Source organism: Solea solea, chromosome 15 (assembly GCF_958295425.1).
Source record: "Solea solea chromosome 15, fSolSol10.1, whole genome shotgun sequence".
Classification (NCBI taxonomy): domain Eukaryota; kingdom Metazoa; phylum Chordata; class Actinopteri; order Pleuronectiformes; family Soleidae; genus Solea; species Solea solea.
The window spans coordinates 14,115,924-14,140,263 of record NC_081148.1 but is presented as its reverse complement, the minus strand read 5'-3'; the positions used below and the strand labels follow the sequence as shown (position 1 = coordinate 14,140,263).

The 24,340-nt window shown below is 42.6% G+C and overlaps 1 protein-coding gene and 1 long non-coding RNA gene across 8 annotated transcripts in view; one reads left to right on the top strand and one right to left on the bottom strand.

The window, feature by feature from the left end:
• The window catches only part of LOC131473684 (signal-induced proliferation-associated 1-like protein 2), an 80,704-nt gene that overhangs the window by 45,133 nt on the left and 11,231 nt on the right, over positions 1-24,340 (bottom strand). For 6 of the 7 annotated variants that reach the window (XM_058651128.1, XM_058651122.1, XM_058651124.1 and 3 more), the window contains exon 2: positions 3,159-5,024. In XM_058651128.1, coding sequence (XP_058507111.1) covers positions 3,159-4,767 — 1,609 coding nt within the window. In that variant the 5' untranslated portion in view covers positions 4,768-5,024. Of the gene's footprint in view, positions 1-3,158; positions 5,025-15,547; positions 15,743-24,340 lie in introns of those variants that run through there. The other variant, XM_058651123.1, reaches the window with a different exon arrangement.
• Positions 14,033-16,685, top strand: LOC131473685 (uncharacterized). Its single transcript, XR_009242217.1, has 2 exons — positions 14,033-14,731; positions 16,426-16,685. It is a non-coding gene; the product is annotated as an uncharacterized LOC131473685 (long non-coding RNA).

Here is a 24,340-nt window from a genome sequence, read left to right as displayed (position 1 = left end):
TTTTGTGGACTGGCCACAGCTCAGCTGCAAAACTGATTACAGAGAGCAGCAGGGGTCCAGTAGAGCTTTGAAATTGATTCACTTTGGATTAGAAAACTGGCATGTACTGTGGTAGCACTGGGAAAAGTAAATACATGACTCAAAACACACCCCTGGAAAATATGACCCACTCCGACCCATCATTGACCCAGATACTCTGCACACCATCCAGCTTCTCACGATATACACGCATATTAAACTGAGGACATAGATGTTGTTTTGTTCAGATTTACTGAGCACTACAGATTAAAAATAACTGTGGGCTTTCATATGCTTACTTCTGACATTGCTAATTTATGATCTAACAAAACACAGAATAGATTAGGGGAGAATGTCGTGTGCTTTATCACATCTGTACTCTGGACTCATTTTCCTGACTGGACAATCAGTTACTGCTGCTGTGGCAAAAAGAGTATTTTAACTATGCTGCAGCGAATGATGCAGGGGTAAAGCTTTGGCTTCAAGGGCATATTTTAGAAATTGGAGAATTGACCGTGCAGGGTGGAAGGAAATATGATTTGAGACAAGTTTCTTGGCTACATAAAAATGTGGGACAACGTGGTTACATGGTATGTGCCTCAGACCATGACACAAATAAGGAGTTTGAATATGACTATTTTTTAAGAAAATGGAATGTCAATGTTTACAAGCATTAGTTCAGTGACACCAGATACGCATTTATTTTGGTGTGACTATAAAATATCTCCCAAGATCATTCCTCATGCTATATTTTTCCCTCATCCAAGGATTTAGTCAATGACAAGCTTGAGGAAATGTCTCCTAGACATTTTGGTAACCCCCTCTCACCTGTTCAGTGTACAGAAAAAATGACAATCTCTAATAGGCCGGTTCCCATTAAATTTCCTTTGCGACGTTCATGCCCACTGAGAGATGAATAATTTTTCATTTGTGGACACTTGATGACATTTCCATTTTTGTCACCTTCAGGTCAATATGATAATTTGTGCAGTCAAATTATCATGACCTCGTGGGCACATTGCCATGGAATCTACCGATTCTAATAATGAGTTTGATTCATTTTAATGTCTGTTGATGCTTTCAGAAGCTCATTTCAAAGGAACTGGTTAAGTTTAGGGCTTAGATTTGAATTGTGGTTAGGTTAAGGTTAGGGTTAGGCATTAGCTGGTTATTGTTAAGGTAAAGGTTGTTTAAGCTGACCAAATGAATGGAAGTCAATACAGGGTCCTAAGAAAAAAAAAGCTGTGCAAACCTGTGTGTGTGTGCGTATGCATGCATGCTTAGGGCATGGACAGGAGCAGAGCTTTGCACACGCACAGCAGTGTCTTGAGCAAACACTCCCTAATCCAGACTAAAGCCAGGGAGAAAGACCTGGATTCAGCAGTCAAAAGAAAAACCTCAGCAGGGGCACAACACTGACATGTGTCAAGAGATTTATGCACACGTTCAGATACGGCATCTATGCCGCTTAGAGTATGCATTTTAAATACACCAGTTGTTGTCATGGTGGCATCAGCGTGGTGGCAGAGCACATATCAGCATGAATAATAAATGTACTGTGTGGAGGCAACACAGGGTTAACCATCTGAGGAATGCATGGCTTGTCAAGGACAGTAGACTGAGGGGAAATGCTCTGTGAGGCGTAAGGTCAAATGGTGGTAGGAGGGCTGTCTGTGCATATGAGGCCAATGGGCATCCGAGGGCAAAGAGAGGGAGTATAGACTGTAGTGAGAAGCTTTTCACCATCACAATCCCTTAACGTGTCACTGGTGCTTGTCATTGCTGATGACATTTTGCCAAAGGTTCCAAAATGGATGACTTTGAAGCTCATAACCTAAATTCAAGGCACATATTTCCATACACGATTCATGTCCATATCACATATTGTATGTCTACCTGCATGTGACCATGATCGGTTTGTAACAAGGCTTGGCTAACGGGTGTGAATGGACGTCTTGGGAGAACCACTCCCATTGCTAAGTGAAGCAAAGCTTTGGGCAATCAATGGGATCAATGTTCAGACCAGCTTGATAAAAGCTTGATGACAACTGGTGACATGCTGTCAAGTTTGTGTGAGTGTGAGTGTGTGTGTGCGTGGACATGTGTCTGCGTTTCTGGTGAAGTGGAGGTGACGACATACTTGTCACTCCAATAAATCACCTCATGAAAAAGGGCAAGGGCTACATCCACACAGTGAAAAAGGCATCTACCATGAAAAAGTAAAATGTTTAAACTAAAGTGACAGCAACAGGGGGCATCTCAATTATGCAGTGACCTGTATTGCCAAAGAAAAAGATTGAATACATAATATAGCTACACCAGTTTGGGGATGAGTGGTGAATGTGGTCACATTTCAAAGTCAACGATTACCATAGTAACTTAAATGGTACATTCAAATGTACTGCAAGTGCAGCAGGTCCATAATGGTGTCATTAACCTTGATTGAACCCGGAGTGAGGTTTCACAGTCGCAAAGAGGGATTTTTTAATAGAGAGTATCTTTTTTTGAAGAAGTTCAGGCATGTGTGGGTGTGAAAGGTGAAGCAGCTGTTTTTCTAAGGGGGCTTAAGAATGAGTAATTCTATCTGCTGAGAGCAGCAATCACAAATGCAGACAATGGAAACAACAGATATGTATATTGTCATGGTATTTCCACCACCAGTCACTTAGGTGTTTTAATGAGGGACGCTGAGACCTTGGCGTAGTTTTGCTGACCCGAAAGTTTCATATGATGGGGTCCTCACACCATTGCGGCCCCCACAGGGAACAGCTGCAGTGCACCCTCTCACTCACCTCTCTCTTCTCACATGACTAATCACAGCTTCTCCACAGGGTTCAGGCTAATATCACAAGGAGGACATGACTGCTCCTCTCCCGAGGAAGTGAAACACACACCCATGCACCATACACAAGCCTGCTATTGTTCTGGACCTTATTTCATCTGCTCCTACAAAAATAACTGGGCCGTCAAGATATCTGACTCCATGTGCAAAGGCTGTTCCATTTGAGAACATGCACACAGCATTGTCCATAGTCCTTTTTTAAGGAAATGAACTTGGCCTGGAAAGTTTATTAATACTCAGCAGTGCGTCACCTAATACTCTATTTGTATAATATAATATCATTGCTGCAATTCCTTACCTTTCCCATAAAAAAACTTGTGGTAGTAGTATGCTCCTAGGTCAATGTGTTCAATGATGTAGCGTTTGACCTTCTCCCTGTGAATGGGTTGATTTTCTCGAGGCACCTCCAGTACAGAGACTCCTGCGTTGGTGCAGTGGGAACTTAAAGAGGATTCAAACGAGCAACTCTCTGACATACCACTGTAGTTGGCACTGTTTACTCTGGAGAGGGATATCTTTCTCTCGCCTTCACCACCAATCTCATTGCGAAAGTGTGTGCAGCTCAGCACTAAGTTGTTACTCTTCCCATCCCCGTCATCAGCGTCAAGGTTCTCTTTGGGGTTCAAGTCCTCCCTGCTGCCAAGAGGGGACTCAAACATAGGGGCATTTCCACTGCTACATCCTACTGCTCCACCATCCGTTCCTGGTACAGATACAGGTACAGGTACAGGTCCAAGCCCGGGTCCGGGTCCAGCTCCAGCTCCAGGTCCAGCTCCAGCTCCAGTTCCAGCTCCAGGTCCAGGTCCAGGTCCACCTCCAGCTCCAACTACAGCCCCTACACCAGCTCCAATGCCAACAGCTGAGGCAGCTGAAGCCCCAGTAGTTGTGTTTTTTCTCTGGCTCAGATTAGCTCGGCTTGCCACCGCTTCACTGATGTTAAAAAGAACACTCTGGACATCATAGTGGGAAAAGCATTTTTGAAAGCTGAGTGGTCGCCGGTCATCCTCTAATGAGAGCCGCAAGGCATCACTCTCACTCTTTATGGTCCGCAGTTTCCTGAACAGAGATGTTTCAGATGATTCCGATTTGAGACGCCTCATGAAAGACTTCTCCCGCTCCCGGCTGTATAGTAGAGAACTGTCTATGTAGTCATAGCCTGGAATGTGGACTATCTCGCCTCTAGCTATCTGGGCTGCTGTCTGCAGGCTAGGGGAGAGTGAGGCATCACAGCGCAATAACTCAGGGAAACCCATAGGCGGTATACTACGGTGGTCCAGGGTGTCCACTCGATAGCCCTTAAGCATGGTGAAGAAGCCATCCCCACTCAGGCCCTGGCGGTCTATAGAGGATGTGCTGCCATACTCACGGTGCAGCGAGGCTCCAGTGTTCGGGTTGACAGCATTCTGGTCCATTATGTCCTCAGAGTCAATGTCACTTATGGTGACATCACTGTTGCTGCGTTGACGGATAGGGTGAAGACCCTTCTGTGGGGAGTGGCAGAGGAGGTCGCTGAGTGTGTATTTGTCCGAATAGTCCACTTCCACACAAACTGCTTCACCCTGCTCTAATAATTCCACAGTATGCTCCTGCTGGCCATTCTGAAACACTGGTATTACACTCTGATAGTTTGGTGAAGGCCGTCCATCCCACCCATCTTTCCTTGGTGGCCAGTCTGTCACCCTGGCCCTGACGCCCATTTTAGGCATGGCAGGAGTCCCATTTGTTTTGCCTGAAACATCAGGTTTCCCCTGCATATTGGAGGTTGGTGGTCCCATGCTACCATTCAGGGCTTTGAGTTTCCTGCTGAATAGCTCCTCAGACTGCATGGCTCTGGGGTATTCTTCTGGGCCTCCCACAGTTCCCACAAGGTTTGATTTGTTATCTGTCACAGGGCTCAAAATACTCATATCCTGTTGGCAGACTCCTTGAAGAGTAGACTCCTTGGACCCTTCATTACATCATGTGATTTGCTCACTGGTGAGTGCATGGGGATCCTCTTTCCTAAGTCAAAGAAGCAGCCGTCATCATAACTCAGAGAGGGCAACTGGCACCACGTTCGACACACAGCATTTGGATGACAGGGACGTGTCTGAGGAGTGCTCAGGCACAGCCAAGAGAAGCCTTCTCACAGCGTGTCACCAATGCAGGACTGGAAGAGTTGGATCTATGGTAGAGAAACAAACAGAAATGTATGTTAACACAGAGTGAGTGAGTAACAGCACTGTAATTGAGACATTTTCATTTAAAACATGAAAAAAAATATTTCACACTGCAGACTGGAATATTTTTACCCTGTTATAAACTCCCACCTTGGTGTATGTAGGACTGAATTACTTTGTACATTGTAGAGCATATCACTGAATGCAGTTAATTAGTGTATTTGAGAGGAGTTGGTGACATTATGGGTTTATAACAAGATAGACGTAAAACTTTGTTGGTGCTCCCAGCCAATGCAAAACAGATGGTGGTGAAGCAAATTACACCAACAAGAGGCAGATGTTCGGCTAAGTGTTCACATGTACCAAGATCTCATCTAACTGCTCGCAGCCTCATCAAGCCTGGATATTATACAGTAGGGATGGTGTTGCATATTCAGCACCAATTCCACATCGCCTTTCAATCTGATGTAGTTTGTTGGTTGGAAAATGAACAAGCGCCTGACGAGGTTTAATGGATTTGACAATTAAAACAGAAATATGGGAATTTCATGGGAATATCAGGTTGAACGCCACTAGAGAATCTTTAGAGGAGAAAGATAGTGAATTTTACATTACTACTCTATTCTGTTTTGTTGAGCTCTGGAAATAGAACAGGCAAAATCCGACATCAGCAGTTTTATTCATTAAACTGAACATCTGAGGACAGACAGAAATAGTGAAACAGACAGAAATAAAGTGAAAACACTGTCTCCTCTCCTTGTAAATGTCACCTTTGGGGAATTTACTAAGACTACTTTATAAATATTAGTTGCCTTGCACACCAGCCTTTTCCCAGTTGGGAGCAAAATTTTGTCCCCATTTGGATAGTCCCTTCCAATGTTCACTAAATTTTAATCTGTCCTCAAAAGATGACCATTAACACAAACCAGGACACATGCAAGCTGTACAGTGAACAGACACATTTCCATACATTCTTACAAAAATCCAAACATAAGTCATTTTCTGCGTTTTTCATGACAATAGAGCAAGCCAAATTATTGTGTTAGTCCAACTAAAACTGGACTTTTTGCTCTGTCAGCTATAATAATTGAATATTTAAAGTTCCTAAAAGACTACACATGGCACTCGACAAGCTATAACTGCCAACGAAACTGGAAACCGCCTAATTCTCACAAGCAGATACAGGGTGTACTGCCACCTAGTATAGTGGAGGCGGGTACACTTCCTCAATAAATCAATTCCCCACTAGTGCTTGTGTAGTGAAACAAGGACAATAGACCAACTGAACGGTGTGGACCAGCCATAATCGTAACTCAACTTGCATGGCAACATACTGACTGAGTGCAAAAGGAAATGTGTAGCTTGAGAAAACACCAGCACAACATTCTAGTCCGATCGATCAAATCACAAGCCATTAGGTGTAGTGAAGGTCCTGTGGGGGCTAAGTGAGTGAGGTGTTACACTGGATTTATCTCCTCTGACTTATGCATGGAAGCTTACACCACACCATGTCATGCCATGCCAATAAAACAGACTGCAAATTCTACCGTATTGACCCAAATGCTTTTTTCTTGTTCTTTGGGGCTGGTGGTGTGCTTCATTTCTCCTAGTAATGCAATAACGTGCAAAATGTTTGAGTAACCAAGTAAACTCCCCCACCCCCCAGAGAACAGGGTTTTATGCTTGAGTGGTGCTGTTAAAGCTATTCCCTGTGTTAAAGTTTCACTGAGAATGTTAAAGTTCGGGCCAGTGCCTCAGTCTTTAATTCAGTTCCATCCATCCACCGGCCTTTAACATGATATCCTCTGTTTCAAGACAACTGTTTACATATCTCTGTCATTCGCTGTTAAGGAAGAGGATGAACTATTTTAGGAAGAAAATGTGGGCCATATCAAGATTAGCTTCAAAACCAGACTAGACAGAAATGCTCTTGGGATGAGTCATTGACAGTGTAATGATAAAGTATGCAGCTCTACCAGGGCCAAATAAAGGTTAATGCATGCATGACCCAAATGTGTAGGAATAAACTGAACTGTATATGAATGTCTTCTTAGTTATGCCCATTGCTAAACCATCCAATCCCTTCTCTCATTACAGACTGGCTTATGAACAAAGCTTCATTCCCAAGCAACAAGCCATCGGCACAGTAGCATCACTGTATTTAACACAATGCTTTGAGAGGACAGCAGGATATTGTGCCACCATGTGCATGCATAATGTAGCAAAAAAAACTGTTGTGGGCAATATGTTTGTCTGATGAAGTCGACACATAATGAATAATGGATTATATATCAGGCTGCAGTGTAATGAAGGCCAACGCCACTCATTTTCAGTGGAGACGATGACTGAGCAAAACAAAGACCAAAGTATTTTTGTTTCTTTATCATTTTTAAGTAAAACAAAAATAAAGCAATAATCTAAGTTACATAAGTGAATTCCTTAATTCATTATAAATATATATATTATATTATATATAATTTGGTGCTTGAATTACAAAGACACATACCAATGTGCTAGTGCAATCAAGCATAACTGTAAAAAAGTGAGATGGTGTGCTGATATCTTTGGTAAACGATCACAATTGGTGTCAGGCAGTGTCCATCACGGGTATTTTTCTCAGACCATAAGCCCGATGTCAAGCCTTGACTGAGCACTGTCATTTTACCCTTACAAATGGAGCAGGTGACAGCAAAATGTGCCACCCATGTGTAGAGTGCTGACACAAAGCAGAAGCCTTTACAGATGACTGAGAATAGTAAGAACAAAGAAAGTGACATACACTGTTATCTCAAGGTGGAGCTCTCATATTTGCCCGTGTTGAGGAATTAGAGGGGAGCAGGTGTGCTCTGAAAAATGCTGGTAAAAGCACATTCCTGGCTGTGTAATATTGCAGTAATAGCTAGTTTTGGATCTCTTTCCCACTGGTCGTGAATTCAAAGTAACAACAAAAGTAGGAGACAAGTCTGTTTATGTTCCCACTGGTTCGCCTCTCACGGACTGTGTTGCAACACGAGGTCAGGAAAGGGTGAACTGGCCTTTATTTCATGGTGAGGACAGGACGGGATAAACCACTGAACTTGCTGGTCTGTGTTCCACTTTCCTTCCCTCTTTCCCTGACAGAGTGATTAATGAACACTTGTGCTGTGTCTTGTTCCACATCCAACCCCCTCCTCTCTTAACCAATGGAGAGTGTCACAAGCTACTTGGTCAGCAGAATCTGTCTTCTGTGTGACCTGAGGGAGGCTGTTTTCTGTCCTTTTTTCTTTGTGGCTGTGTGCACAAGGGGGGCAGCAGATAGAGGGTGGACAGTCTGCTTTGCTCGCAGCCCTCTATTACTGGAGTAATGCATCGCCATTATGGGTGTTTAAGACACAAGGCCTGGTGAACAGAGGGGAGAGATGTAGAAGGAGAGATGGGAGAGGAGAGGCCTAATTACACTAATTAACTCATTTTCTGTCTCTGATGTTAAATAGTCTGTCTTTCATCTTGGTTCATCCAGAGAGGAATGGCCCAGCAAACCTACCAGGTCTTAAAATAATCTTCTGACATTGTGGCCTGATTAAAGACCAGGCAGATATTAATACATCGTCAGAAAAACAGAACATATTCTGTCCAGGATCCTGTGATTAATGCATTACTATCACAGATTGGCCATGTCACCAGAGCAGGACACATGACATGATGTCAGTCGAATCTGGGAAACTCACGAGACCGACTGACTTCTCGTTAGTCATATCTACAACTCCCACACAACTGTCTGGGAGAAGACGCTGTGGATGCCCCTAAAATATTTCAACTGTACTGAGTGTTGTGAACATTAAGACTAATCCACTTAGATAGCTACTAGAACGTCAGGCACATTATGTCATGCTCAAAAAACATGTACAGACAAGCATGTCGTTAGCCCGTTAAAGAAAATATTTTAGTAACAAATGCCAAATCCTTTACATGCCTGATTTGTTAGAAACAAGGCTCGTTTCTGGTAGCACTAATTCTGTGAAAAGTCACACATGTCACATTATGACACATCTTTGACTCTTCACAATAAACTAGCTCTGCATGAACTAATGCAGGAACTGTTGTGGCACAAATTTAATAAATTGGGTGTCACAAAGAAGTCACAATCATCTGAGAAAAATATCAAGATTTGCATATGTAGGGCCATCACAGGACCAATTTAGGTGTACAATTCTTCTGGTTTACACATATTGTATACATGCAGAGTAATGTAAACACAATTGTACTGTCATATCATTCAGTACACTGGCAAAGCTGAAGCAATACCATGTTGCAAACGAAATCACATTACTTTCTCATGAGAACTGTCACATTCCTTTAAAATGTAGGCACACCATCAAACATAGTGCACCTCAGGTAAAAGTCAAGTGTGTTTATTTAGCCCCAACCAAGCTGCTAGGCTACTCTGAGGTGTGAGGTGAACCCAGAGCTGTGATCGTGGCCAATAACCTTCAACAAAACCTTCAGCTATTGCACCACATTAATTCTCCTCTGTTCTCCTCAAGCAGGAAGTGGTGGGAGCCAGCCTTGTCCCCAACACGGCTCGACCTTCAAAGATGAGGCCGAGCCATGATGCAGTCATCCTCCCCTCCCTCAGCCAAATTAGGACTGCAGCACAGGTTAGAGGCCAAGACAATTACACCAATTTTCCAGCTCATGGCCTTCATCATAGTGAGTCGGGCAGCAGTACTATGTGAAATAAAGCCACAAGTACTTCAGTGTTATAACTGCATCTATTTTACTACATTGTTGTTTACACTGTCTATTGTTTTGTGTGGAGAGGCTGCAGGCAGTGTCACACAGAGTTTATGATTAACATAGAGGCGTGTGGAAGGAAAATAAACCTGAAGGCACGTTGATTATGCATCACTGTCCATGATTTGATTCCTCAATGAACATACATTAAAAACAGCCAATCACATTCCATGTCATTCCACACTCAAATCCGATTGAGAAGTTGTTCTGCACTCTGTGTTAGTGTTTCACCCTCAGAGAAGTTGATTTGAAACAACGTGGGATCTCTGTTTTCAATACTGGATTGTGAGCAGCTGTTCCAACCTTGTGGTGGGAATGGGAGGAGTAAATGCAATGGTTTTGGCTGGGACAGAAATTAAATTAATCACACTTACGGCAAGAGTAAGAGGGGTATAACTATAACCAGACACAAGTATTGGCAATTTACACGTTTCTGCTGTGTTTCTGCTTCACTGGAGCAATTCCTCGCCTTACCTAGGGTATTGCAAAGACGAACAGAGGAGTGAAAGTGGTAGAAAAAAAAGACTGGGAATTTTGCCAAACCTTGCTCAAAGACACTCATGCAATTACACCACAGAACCAATTAATTGGGCGATGTTATCCCCGCGAGTTCATTACCGGGGCCTGGGAAACCAGGCAAACCATCTTCTCCAAGTGCCTCCATTACAGGAAAGGACAATTGTAAAGGGATGTTAGGCTGGTTTGTGTGTTTTGTGAGTTCTTTGTGTGACACAGCTCCCACCAAAAGAGGCCACGAAAGTGTGGACCAAAGAAAAACCAAAAGCACCATTCATATTTTTCCCTCTTTCATCTACTGGTCCCTCAATGTAACCTCACAACAGGGAGGAATCTCCCACCAGCTGACACTCAAATTAGTACTGATGATAAAGCCCTGCCATTATTGGACGGACCCACGCCTTCCTGTAAGCAGTGGTTACTCACTATTTCTGAGGTGATAAGAACCCAATCATCTAACTCCTCCCTCTCTTATTGTGGCCAGACCACCAACCAAACACACCAAAGTGCCAATATTGCCTGCAGGGTGTAATGCTGAGATTTTAATGGTCAGTGTGAATGGAGGGTCACACCCTCAGTGGGAGGTAGGAAACAAATGAAATGAGTTCCAGCCAGCTGCATTATCTACCCAAATATGTGGAATCTCACCACAAAACATGTCTAACCTAGTGCTTTAAAAAAAATATTGCCATGCATGGGAATTAAACAACCATGGATTATTAACATTTATTTAGGTTAAGTGGGATTGAATAAGTAAATGAAAAACAAAAATATGCCACTGGTGATATGTGGCATTTTGACAGTATCATCCTTATACAGTGACCATTACTGGCCAAAACAGACACCATTGCATCAAAATTGTCAAGATCATCTTCAACTTCAGCCACATTAGCCCACTTGCGACCCTGTATCCCACTCTTTCCATCTGGAGAATCACTTTCTGCCATTTTGAGCTCTGGTCTATTCAATTTGAAATCATATTTGGGTGTTGAACATGGTGTGAACAGAGGTCTGCCCTTATGAGGCCAAAGAAAAAAACACTTATGAATTCTGAAATGAATAGATGCACCAGCTACAGATGCACTAAACTAACAAAATGGCAAATATTGTTGCCACCCTGGCACAACTTTATAGCAACAAAAAGGGCAAGATCGCTAAATCCACATTACTATGGTTTTGTGTTTTAAATGAAAAGGCTGCTGGCTCTATTTTAGTTTAAAAAATCCATGGCAGTACTTTCAAAGGTCTCTGCTTTCGGTGCTCCAAAACTCCGGGGTAGAGTGGATGGCAGGTGTTACTAAAACAGATTTGTTTTAAAATGAAAATGAGGAGTGTGGATAATGTAGCTAATGTGTTTGGAATCAAAAAAAGTGGGATAGAAGTGAAGCATGTTGTGCATGATTGTTGAGAATGTGCCAGCTATTATGACTATGTGCCAAAAGCAAGTGACCCTTTTCATTAACAGTGTTGCAAAGCTAATTATCATGTTCAAAAAAAATCTATTTATTATAATCAAAAGCAGCCCAAGTAAGTATGCTCAATATCATTAATTTAATTATATAAGAAGTGTATTTCAAATGCAGCAGTTTGGCACATGTATGTATTTTCTATTTCAGCTATGATTCAGGTTCCAGTTCTTTAAATGCAATACTGCTGTACTTTATCAGTACTTCGAATCTTAAGCTAGCTGATATTTGTTTATATTTTTCAATATAAAAACACTTTTTAGTGGAACTTGCCTTGAGCTTATCAATCTTGTGAAACAATTTCACCCCAAAAGCAACATTTAAAACATGCAACACGAAAAACATTTTCAAACAGCTGGTGTTGCTTCTGCTTTTTAAACTCATCTGTAAGCTCATTTCAGCCTGTGCATTGTAAACTCAAAATCTTGCCCCCTGGAAGCATATGGGTGTCATGTGACCACCACTGACCATCTTGACATGATCCAATTTACCTGACAATGCCCACAATCACATGCTCAAATAAACACACAAATTGTGTGCGTGTGTGTGTGTGTGCGCTTGCACAAAAAGAGAGGGGCTGAGCTGAGGCTGCTTCTGCAGGAGCAAGATGCGATTAGAGGCTTTCTGTTTACATCTCAGCGCACACAGAACTGAGTTGACCCAACAGCAGAAGAACAATTCGTAAGAGATAAAAAGGAGGTCAGACAGTACAGAGTACAAGCTTTCTGCCTCATTATTCCCCCAGCGATGGGCCTCACAATGCACTGTGGGGAATGCCCATATTCACTAATGCCCAATCAGTGCCCCAGGTGCAGACTTATTCAGAGCACAGCCTCGGTCAAACAAGCATGCCAGTGTTTGCAGGAGTCTAACTTCTCGCAGGAGAACTTTTTCAGATGAAATTCTGTATTCTCTGTCTTCATTGTGATCTATAGATTCACCCGTTTCTCCACCGGGTTAAGCAGACCAGACAGCAATCTCTGCAAAAAAGGAAGTTGCTTCATACCAGAATGAGTGACTTAAGCCGTTAGAAGTGTCTTTAAATATAAGAAACAACAGCTGGAATCCAAAACGCTTTGGAGATACCCTATGAGCTGCACAGCCTGATATTTGTTCCCATAGCTGCAGTACTAACTAGGCTTGATTTCTCCAGCAGTCATCTCACCATACCTCATCTGTCAACAGTTATGCCCTCATGCATAAATTAAACAAAGGATTGATGTTTGTTTTGCTGTGGACTTTGTGGTTTGGACTGGTCATTATCCTGAGCCGTTGCCTTATCTTACAAACAGCTGAACGCGAGTCTGTTTTCCTTGTCCAGTGCAAACCAGAGTCTGCAAGCAGTAGCTCATCTGGAATGTGCTTGCTATAGCTCAATCTAAAGCATAGAGGCATCAGACTCCAGTTAACTTAATCAGGAAACAGTAAGTACTAGTAACAGTAGAAGTAGAACAATAAGTACATGGGAAATTCTATTCATTCCCCGTTCAATTCACATCCTATAATATGAACCACATGTTGTTTTTACAAAGAAAACAAAGGAAAAGGATTTGCCAGAAAATGGAATGGTTTCAAATGCCATGATTGTGTAGAGATGCCAGTGAACTAAAAGGAAGGGGAAATGGAGGTAAATCCAATTATGAGTGTACTGATCCATGCAACATGACTGCACATATCTTTCATCCCTGTTTCTCTGGAAACATCAGTTGGGGCTTTGAAAGCAACTGATTGCGTTGTGAAGCATCACAGCATATTTTATAGCTGTGTATGTAAATAAACTAAAACGACTTTAGCTGGCAGCCAGTTGGCAAAATGTTGAGTGCCATTTTGTGTCTCTCTACCGTCCATTAAAATAATGCTCCGTAGAAAATAAAGTATTAGTGCATGCAAAAGACGCCACATCCAAACGGCCTCTACCGCAATAATTAATTCTGTCTGCCATCATGTAAATGAACTGACATGGTGAGGTGCTAAGCTTTATTGTGAAGCTATGTGATGAAAAAAAAAGAGCCCCAGTTCTGAAGTTGGACTGAGTGTCATATAAAACGTCTCTGAAGAGGTAATGGTCAGCTGTAAGGTAGTGTCAGAGAGAGGCAGACCTCCTCCTGGCTCTACTGAAACTGGGAGTATACTTCCCTGTTGCTTTGCCAGCTGGCTATTTGCCCAGTGCCTGCTGGGCAGCACACTACTATTGTCCTTTCGTTGTTTCAGGGTGATCTGAGAATTAAAATAGACAGAACAACATACATTCCCCTGTTTATTCACATGAGAACAAAAGGACAAGTGCCATGAAAAACAGTCAATGCACCAAGTTAAAAGATTTAAACAAAGTTGTAAGCCTGGCAGTATATACTAGAGTCCCCCATTCTTACACAAGATTAATGAACACTAACTAATACAACTAATGGAACACCATGTTCCTAAAAATGTGACTTTCCAATGCCATCATTTGATTAATGTGATTTATAATTGTGTTAAAACCTGCATTAGTATCACTCCGAGGATCCATGTGCATAGTTTTAAGTGTCACTCCCAGAGCCTATTGAAGCTCCTGCATGTTTCCAACAGAAGGAGAGCGTGTTTGTTCTTGGCTGCTCCAGTGGAGTCCCGTGAAGAGAGAGCACTGTGGTATGGCACTTATCCAAAAGGGACCATCTGTCCCCCCCCCCTGAAAGTGGGCCTAGCCACACCAGCCTTTGCTGTTATGGGGAGAAATAAAAAGGGACAAGCAGGGTTGATGTGGCCCAGCAGGCCTCCAGAATAAACCACCACCTATTTCCATCAGCACATAACCCCCCAAGCCTCTTCTCAGTAGCATGCTGCTTACCAGGCTACCTCCGTACCAACGGCAGCCTGTCACCAGAGTGGACTCTCTCAAAAGGACAAGAGGTACACAAGGAGAGGAGGAGAGGAGTGGTGAGAAGAATGTTGACAAGAATGTTTTCATCTCACAAAAGGTAAGTCATGAAAAGAGTTGCGAGATGTTCAGATTGAGAGCTATGAGATGGGCCAAGCCTCTGTTCCTCTGCTGCTTTCAAAGTGCACATTGTCACATTATCGCTGAGATGCAGAGGAGAGAAGTAGGTAAGTATGTGGCACTGTTAAGTCTGAGAGTCAACACACTGGTTAAAACAAATTCACACACATCATTCAGGGAGCAGAGGTTATACAGGCTGACTGTCAATACCAGGGACCATGTCGCTCTGCTCTTACTCCTGAGGTGCTCATGTTGTTGTCTTTTCACACTTGGCTTGGTTGTAGTGACTGAAATGTGGCTTTCAAGAGACAATGTGGTCTTTTAGGCAACAGATGGAGCTCAGCAGCTGACAGAGTAAGGAAGACAACTGTAGGGACAGGAGTGAGCACACGAGTCACTCATTTATTTACTTTGGTAGATATTTTTATGCTACACATGCCAGAATCTCACAGTGACAAATTTCACCTCTGGTACACAACACAGGCAAGACCACTTATGCTTAACATTATCTGCAAAAATGCTTATTCTGCACATTAACACAAGAAAACCCTCGGTGTGGAAGATAGCCATTAAACTTTTTTTCAAATTATGTCATTACATGACAGCCCAACAGTTGCCGTACTTGCCTGATTAAGAAAGTCCTTCTTCATCAGAATCATAAATCCTAAGAGCAGTGGACACAAAGCCCTGTGAGCCACTGTGGAGATGCTATCCAAGTGCATTAAATCCATCAGCCACTTGTTGAGTACAAGCCACCAATGAACACACAGGGGAGAGAGAAATCCACCAGACTTACTAGCAGAAAGCCTGAAAAATAAATAAAAAAAACAATGCCACAGCTCTTCCTTCTGCTTGGTTGTCCAGCAGCTAGTTTGAAGAGAAGAATTGAGAAAGACGGAGAAGAAGTAGAGAGTGAAATAAGGACTAGTCTGGAAGCCAGTGGGGAGTCAATTTAGTAAAATGCATACAGCTGCCTCTTAATGCACACAACCCTCTCCCTCCCCCGTGACAAAGCCACCAACAGCTGAATGAGAATGCACATTAGCATATGTAAGGGAAAGTGGGTGGCTGGGCTGGGTGAGGGGACAGGGGGTGTTGGGGTGTTGGTGGTTTGGGGGGAGGGCAAGGACCATGACATTCGGACGTTCTCTGGCTGACAGGAAGGACAAGGAAAAAAAGACAGGGGGAACGCTATTGTGGCTTGGAAAAGATGCCCTAGTCAAGCATGTGACCTTCTTAAGTTCCTTGGGATGGCTGACATGTTGAGCAAGGGGGAAAAAAATGAATTCACTTATCTGTATTAGAATCTACAGCCTGGTACAAAAGGCTGTCAGGCAAACAGAGCAAGTAACAGCTTATACAAATTCCATATTGTAGAAAGCGAGATGTTCATGTCTTTCTGGATTATAAAGCAGGTCTGTGAAAGTCCTTTGAGAAATTAACGCAAAAGGAAAAGGAAAAATGGGGCCAACAATGAGGCATCAGGAACGTTTAGAATTTTGTCATGTCCAAAAAAGTCAGTGCCTTCAACCATACACATAGTATTGTCCACCATCAACCAACATCCAACCTATTTTTTTGTTGTTATGTTCAGTTGGTAGTAGACTTCTGCCAAACGTTTTGTTTCTGCAAGTATTTAGTTTAAAGTCCAGCACTGTACCGTTTCCTTTCCAGAGAGTCGAGAAGCCAATCAAAAGCTGGAGGGAGGGGATACTGGGCTCAACCACTTCTACATTTGACCTAGACATTGCCACCCCACAACAAGCCACCCTGATGCCACACGATGATCCAGCAAAACCAGGCTAAGCTGTGTTTGACTCTGACTCAGAGACTGACACAAAAACTTGTTTTTACTTTACAGACTCCAGAGAGAAGTGTGAAAGAGGAGATGCGAAACTATACGGAGATATTTTTTGGCACTTAAAACCACAAAATGCATAGATATCAAAACTGGATTTATGGATCTCAGGACCAAGAATCCCTAAATCCACATGCCATATGTTGAGCCTGGATAATGTTTTCCTTCGGCAGAGCCAGGGGAAACAAAACAGGATGAAGGGGAGAGGCTGTGATAGTCCTCAAAGTGAGGGAGGAAAATGTATGAAGAAAAGGAATTCATCTCTGCAGGGTTCTACTCTCCAGTGCTTCACATCAAACAGCTGTGCACTGAAGGGCTTACACAAAAACCAATGTCATAGCCCAAACACAGACAAACTGATGTTCTACTTCACATCTTTGGATGTAGCACACTGCAGCCGACAACAAACTGACCACTCAAATGCATGTGGTAATAAGTCAGCAGTCTATTAAGAAGTCACACACCCTACGTCTTGTGCGTTAAGACGTAGATGTGAAGTCATTCAACATTTGAAAAAAAACCTGCTTTGATGAACAGCCAATGACAACTTTTGAGCACTTTTGAACCACAGCTGTACTGACTGGACTGTACTGACAGTTTCCTTCATTAGTCTATTGCTGTATTCCAAATCCTCTGCTCATATTGCATGTGTTGTGTATTATTTTCACTGAACTGTAACTGGCAAGTTGTCTTGTTCATAAAAGAGATTTCTATCTCAAGGCACTTTTTGGTTAAATAAAGTTTAAATAAAAAAAAAATGGGATCATCCTGGTGTGTCATGGCTTTAACCTGCAGCTAGTGAAGCACGCAGTGAATGAGAAAGTTTATGGTCTGAAAGTCCTCACTTAGGCCCCTCTGAGCCACTTTTAGCCCCTAAAAACAGAAACTGCTATTACGCTGCTCAACTACCAGGTAGCCATATATGTTAAAGATGTTATTTCTGAAGAGGTTAGTCCTCTTTGGACACATAAAAGCTAAATTAAGACTCAGTCAGGTAATTGCGTTATGATGACATATTTTACCTTGTGCACTGTGCAACATAATTGAGTTTCAGGCAGCTTAATTAGGAAAAACTCTACAACAGTGCCGTTCTAACCACTTCCTGATGACTACTTTGCCCTGTCTGTTTCTGGTTGGAGGTAGGAGCATGTTAATAGCAGGAAATGACAGACTTTAATCAAGCTGAATGAATGGCAGCAAGTGCAGGTCTTTGTGCCACAGCCTGCTTTGATCCAGCCTCTGCTCACAGGTTCTCAGCTTTGATTTGAGTTGAGGGGAAGGAAAGAGTTTTATTTGAAGAGTGGGAAGCCCCAGGAGGCAACACTTAGCTGTTCTTGTCGCTGCATCCCAGCAAACAGACAAACTATTCATCAACCTACACACATGTGCAGCAGGGCCTGTGAAGAAACACACTATGCTACAAACACTACTCATTTGCTCATGGACGAGCGGGCCTGATGGGTAGTTTACATACCGAGGGTAGTGATTACACAGCGGATAAACATAAAGACGACCGACACTCACCAACACTTAAAAGAGAAAAAAAAACATATTCCACAGCTGTGAGAGTTTGAACTCATTAAAGACATACAGTGAACTTATGAGGCTTGGGGAGAACAGATAGAAGATAGGGACTCAAAGTTTCTGTTGATTAAGTTTTTAAAATTTCCTTTTAATTCCCTATCGCAATTCTTCCTTAACTTCTACAGATTACACTTTATACTGGAGTTGGATGCTGCATGCTTTATACGAGTTTTAACCCTGCTCTCAATGTTTATGCTACTGTAAGCATCTTCTGCAGGTAAAGATTTATGTTTAGCAGACTTGAGAGAGTAATTTCTCCTCCCATAAGAATTCATGGGGTATGTTGTCCTCCAACTCTTACGAACAAAAGGTAAAGAAGTTCATTTCCTACAACCTTGAACAATTCATTGAATTATGATTGTGCAAAACATTCTGCTTAAGATGAGATGAATTTGAAGCTATTTTAAATACGCCTAATAAAACACAGTCATCCAGTTTCATCAAAATACAGTGTAACCCTATACGCACTGGTCAAAATAGGCATCTAATCTGGGGTTTGACAGGTTTTTCACGTGTAGGAATGGGTTTAATCCGCATTTATTCTGTTCCATGTCAGATGTTGGCATAGCAATTAACATTAATGTTGGCAGCAATCCTTACTTTTTAAAACTTTGACATACAATGGAATGGATCACCTAAAATACTGAGTCTAAGAGAGGTGCAAAATATCAACCACTATGAATTTATCACCGAGAACTTTGGAGTTGTTTTTTTCTTCATGTGACTCATTTCATTTTTGACGCATCAATGACGTCGCACACGGGTGACGCAGGAGAGAAAAGAAAACAACACAGGGCAGAACAACCACTGGCAATGGGAATGTGTTAACCATCAGTAGTTACACCCAGGTCTAAAAATCCTGGGTACACCTGCTAATTTTATTGTAAGCTGCTTTCAGACATGCACATAATTCCAAGAATTGTGTGGAGGGATTGTATGTGTTCATGCAAATGTCCACGGAAGTCGCTCTGGAGATTTGTCTCACTAATATGATCCCAGGTTATTGTCCAAATGAGCTCATGTTAAAACGCAGCAGAAGAAAAAAAATACTGTATCCAGTGAGTGTGAACAGACGAGTGCCCTGCTTTCTGCATGCTTGAGCTAGGCTCCACCCCCCTGCTCGCCTGGATCCTCCTGCTGTTGTGAATGCATCTCACCTAGACAACGTCCTACTGCGTCTGCCATATTGCGGAGAATGTCTGAAGACAGTTTTACTTGGGGCGTTAGAACATTCAGAATTTTCACGGAAGAAAAAACAAACTTATGTCTATCTGCAGTCAACTTAACAACTAAACTCTGTAAGGAAGTCATTCAGCCTTGCTGTGTAATTGCAGTGCTAAACAAGTTAAAACAGCATAATGTGGTTAGGAACAAAGGCCTTTTGTCTTATTGCTTCCAGCAGGGGACGTTGAATAATCAAGAGTGAATTAAAGGCACCTGGATCCGCTTGGATTGAGCCCTCTTTCAGGAAGGTGTGATGATAGCCAGGCATGTGATACATTTGCTGTCCAGTATTTTTAGTCCTGCTGATAACAGCATGCTGTGGTAGGACAAGTTTCTCCTTAGTTATGCAGAGTGGGAGAGGAGCTGTTAAGGGAAATGGCCTGTTTCTCCTCCTGCAGAGAGGAAGGGAGGAAGAGCAGCTGGCAGGCAACAGGCAGAAACAGCATCTCTGAATGTCACCCGCCCCTCTCCCTCTCCCTCTGCACCTTCTCCACTCCTCTCAGTTTGTTCGGTATCTGTTGTCTGAATTCATCAGAGCACAGGAGGCTGTGCTGCCTCCACTCTCCTCCAATGCCACTCGATTTCTCTGTCAGTGGAAGGGAGTGTGAGAGAAAGGGGTAGTGGGTACATGAGGTGAGGGGGTGGAGAGTAAACAGTGGCTTTGCATCCCTCTATGTTGTTGCTAGGCAACTCTTTCTACATATGACAGTCTTGTGTGACAGCAGACCGCCCTTAATAACAAAGACAGAGAGTTGAGGGACGGAAAGCAGAGAGACACACAGCGAACACAGGCCGTCGCCGAGGTTCAAGTGAAACAAAGCAAAACAATATTTTTTATAATGACAACATGAACCACATGATTTAAGAGCAGTCCTTTACAATCTCTCCACCAAGGGGATAAAAATGGCATCATGAGAAAAACAACTGAAGCACAAACATGTGATTTTAATTTTTATTAATTTATAAATTGGGATAATTCAACAAACTGCTATCTGGTTATGGTCCTTCCCTAAAGACAGATCAACTGGTAAGGGCCAAGCCCACAATGTTGTTCTGTTCCCACTGCAGAGCAAAATAGTAGATTGATTTTTGAACACTTGAACAATGACCCTGACACACAGAGGATCATTTCGGCAGTTAGTTCTGGTCCAAACCTTGTTTATATTTTGTACATGCTCATTCATTACACAGGAACATATGATTATGATCTGTACAAACCCAGAGCACCAACATTGTCACCACAGCCTACAGGCTATACTTTGGCAAAAGTTGGCAGACACCAATAGTTCCGGCTCGGCACATTTGAGTGAGTCACAGATGACGCGTTTCATCCATGGGACACGTAATAATAAGGGGTTTCCGACGGCTGCGCAAGTTAAAATTAGCATCTTAATAATAATCGCTGGCCAGAGAGCTGTTTTTCATTGGAAGTTTGTCAGGGTAGAGTGCACTACACGCCAGATCAAGGGTGTTACTCTACAGATGTGTGCAGCTGCAGTCGGCAGTCAGGAAGGAAAAGAAAGTTGACACTGGAAAGTATCTTGCCAACAGCAGCATGGGCAAAGTTGCCAGTGCCATATACTTGCACAACAGCTGGCTGCTGAACTGAAGAACAACATTGACAAACACAGTAGCAGTGTAACAAGGGTGACATCCAGAACCTGCTGACATATTGATTATCCATAATGAGCTTAAAGTCAGTCAGAGACTTAAGGGAAAATGTTGTAGAACATAGATACCAAAATAGCAATGACAACAACAAGAATTTTTTTGAAGTGAAGTCCTGTGACTATCCAGAAAAGTACCAGAGCTGCAACTTCCTCCTGTAATTAATGAAATTCTCCAAAGGGAACAGTCTGATTAAGTGAAAACCCTTATTCTCCAAAGACCATGAACAAGCTTAGAGAGAAAAGGCTCTTGAAGAATTCCTGAGAACTGGGCAGCCCGGGTTTGTCATGCAGCTGGCATCTCTTTTAAGGAGTCACTTTCAAAGCTTCAAGTGGCATCAAAAACATATGCTCCCAGAGCAGCCATCCACATGAGAGATCGCCCATTCCTGGCAGGATGGTCTGCAGATGTAGGCAACAACCAACATGTACATGTAAAACCCCAGACAGCCACAACTTGACAGTTAAAACAACAATATGCCAAGAGCAACATGGGGAAAAGGGAAAGAAAATGGCTATACTAAGCAGTAAAATGATGGAGAGACCCTGAATAACAAGGGGTGATGGGTTATACCGCAAAAGGAAAACAATACTAAGTTCTCTGCAAGCCTGGGCTAGTGTGTCCTTCGTCTGGTATTGCCAGACCGATTTGCATTTGCATTTGCATTTTGTGGCACAATCAACGGTCGCGAAACGGAACAATCAGAGCACATAGAGGGACATTGTGACAGAAAAAATGTGAGCTGACTCCAGCATGCGATTGTTATTTCCTCTTTTATAGAGAAAAGGTGTTACTGCTATTACATTGTGTTCCGTCAAATATGCTTTAAAAAAACATCAGGTATAATACCATGTTCACTAGAGAGAGAAAAATACACTGCAAAAAAGCAAGCGATCAATATTTAGAGTGACGCTGCAGTTACAAACTGCAAGTGTCTGCTCTGTGCAGCAGTCTCCTCACAGAGAAGTGGAATCTGATCATGAGGCAAAAGGAAAGTTGAGCGACAGAGCGACAGGGCTAAGGATGGTGTCAGAGGACGGTAGACATGTAACAAATGTTTAAATAGCCCACTGGCTATGGGTCAACATGTTCGAAGGAGAGAGAGACGGCGTGTGAGCAAACAACACATCGGTCACACAGCTGTACAACGCAGATAAAGAGCACTAGAGGTCATCATTAGAGATGTTTAAAAAATCATATTATTCAGGAATTTTGTCAGGATGAACTGTTAAACCCTTCAAGTGCTGCACAAGAATAAGGCTGCCCTTAACTTCCTTTGCAATTTCTACACCTACAATGCATGTTAAAACATCCATACACTTCACACACTTTTTATCATTGTTTACATACTTAAATCTAGTTTTCGTCAATACAATAACTACTTCACTATAAGGCATGTGTGGTCTCCAAAGTTGGTCCTTATTAGTCATATATATACATATACACATATATACATATATACATACATATATATACACACATACATATATTCACATACATACATATACATACATACATACATATACATATATACACATATATTATTAGGTCATGCCGTCAACATTAGGCTGTCAAACACTGGTGTCAGCTATGTGCAGGGTTTTATCATCTGTCGTCTATTGGGAAGATGATTTACAAATGAATAAAAGGGAATAAAACACTGCTGTTTTTTAGTTTATTATTTCCACATTGTGCCATTCTTGGTTAAAAAAAAGAAGTGGTGAAAGAGCATGGTATTGCCTGGTGAAGTCTATATTAAGGCGTCAGTATCCAGGGTGTATGAGATGCTTAATGTGCACTCTTGTGCTCAGAGCCGTGTAAAACACTGTGCATCATTAAAGGAAACGGGCTTAAGTACTGTCCATAGCCCTGTAAAGAGAACGCTTGTAGGGCTAGAGTTGATAGAGGGAGGCAGTGGGAAATGATCTGAATTATTTCCATTCCCTCAGCACGTTTATGGAAACATTATGGGAGCTAGGTTCCAGTTCTCACGGAGGAGAAAAAGACTTGTGCAGCAAGGGAGAGTGAAAGGCAGGGGAAAGTGAAGGAAGGAGTGAAAAAGAAAGGAAAGGGAAATGCAGAAATGCTGCTTTTAGTCGTTTTCTCTGGAAAAGACCTTGCTCTGTGTGTGTCCATCATTGTGTAATTCTGCCTCTGGCAAAGGCCACAAAAGCCCCCATTTATCTTTCCTGAGCATCGAGCCTTATTGAGAAAAGGCCATGAAAGGCGGGCAGTCATTACATGTGCCAGGGCTACATGGCTTTTTCCTTGTTAACACTTTAGTCTTGCACCCAGAGTGCAACCAACACTATCTCCATCGGAGTGAAGGATTACTCCAGCCCACAAACGGGGAAAAAAGGAGATAGTACATCTGTTCTATATATTTGCATTTCTTTGGTTGAGATCACAATACACCACTTGACTCGATGGAAAGCGAACATTCTCAGTCAGGCGTGAGAAACCCACCCCATCAATGAGGCCTTTTTCCACCCTTTAGTTTCTTTAACCAGGGTAACAGCACATCACAAGGAGCAGCTTGCACAAAACACAATCTGTCAACTCTGAGCCGCACGGGGCTGGTTTATTCATGTTTCGCTCTCATCAGTTTCTATTTACTCAGTGTTCTTGTAGTAGAAAGGCAACCATGTGCAATTTTAGGACATTGCAATGTGTGCTATTCAGCAATCTGCGGCTCTAATTGCAGAGTGAGAGGAATTTTCTACATCTCTTGCACTGAGGCCTAACAGCTGCAGCTGGCATGGCATGCAGTGGGTGTGTTTAATGGAGGTGTGGTGGCTAAGAGGGTGTCAAAGTCTAACCACCCTCTGTGAGCCATACACACATGTGCACCTATGTATAAACACACACAAATGCATAGTGTTACAAGAACAGATGCCCATGTATGCTTTTGTCTCCATGTGCAGATTAATAACATTTGTATTTGATTGTATACTAAAGCATTAGGTTGAATACTCAAAAATATGCTAGCCTAGCTCTACTGCCAGTCATAGCCACTACTAGCACTTTACTTGGTAGGCGGGGTGTGGGCTGCAACTGATGGCCGCGTCAGTGAGATACGTAGCGTGGCGTTATACCGGTGCGACGACAATGAACGACAACATTGAACGCAACACGACAGACAACAATGGAGGTCATCAAGCAGCTCTTTTTTCCCTGCTTGCTTTGTGGCTGTTTGTATCAACAAGCAGGCGTTAAAAAAACACCGGTCACAAGGGAGCGACGTCATTGTGTCGC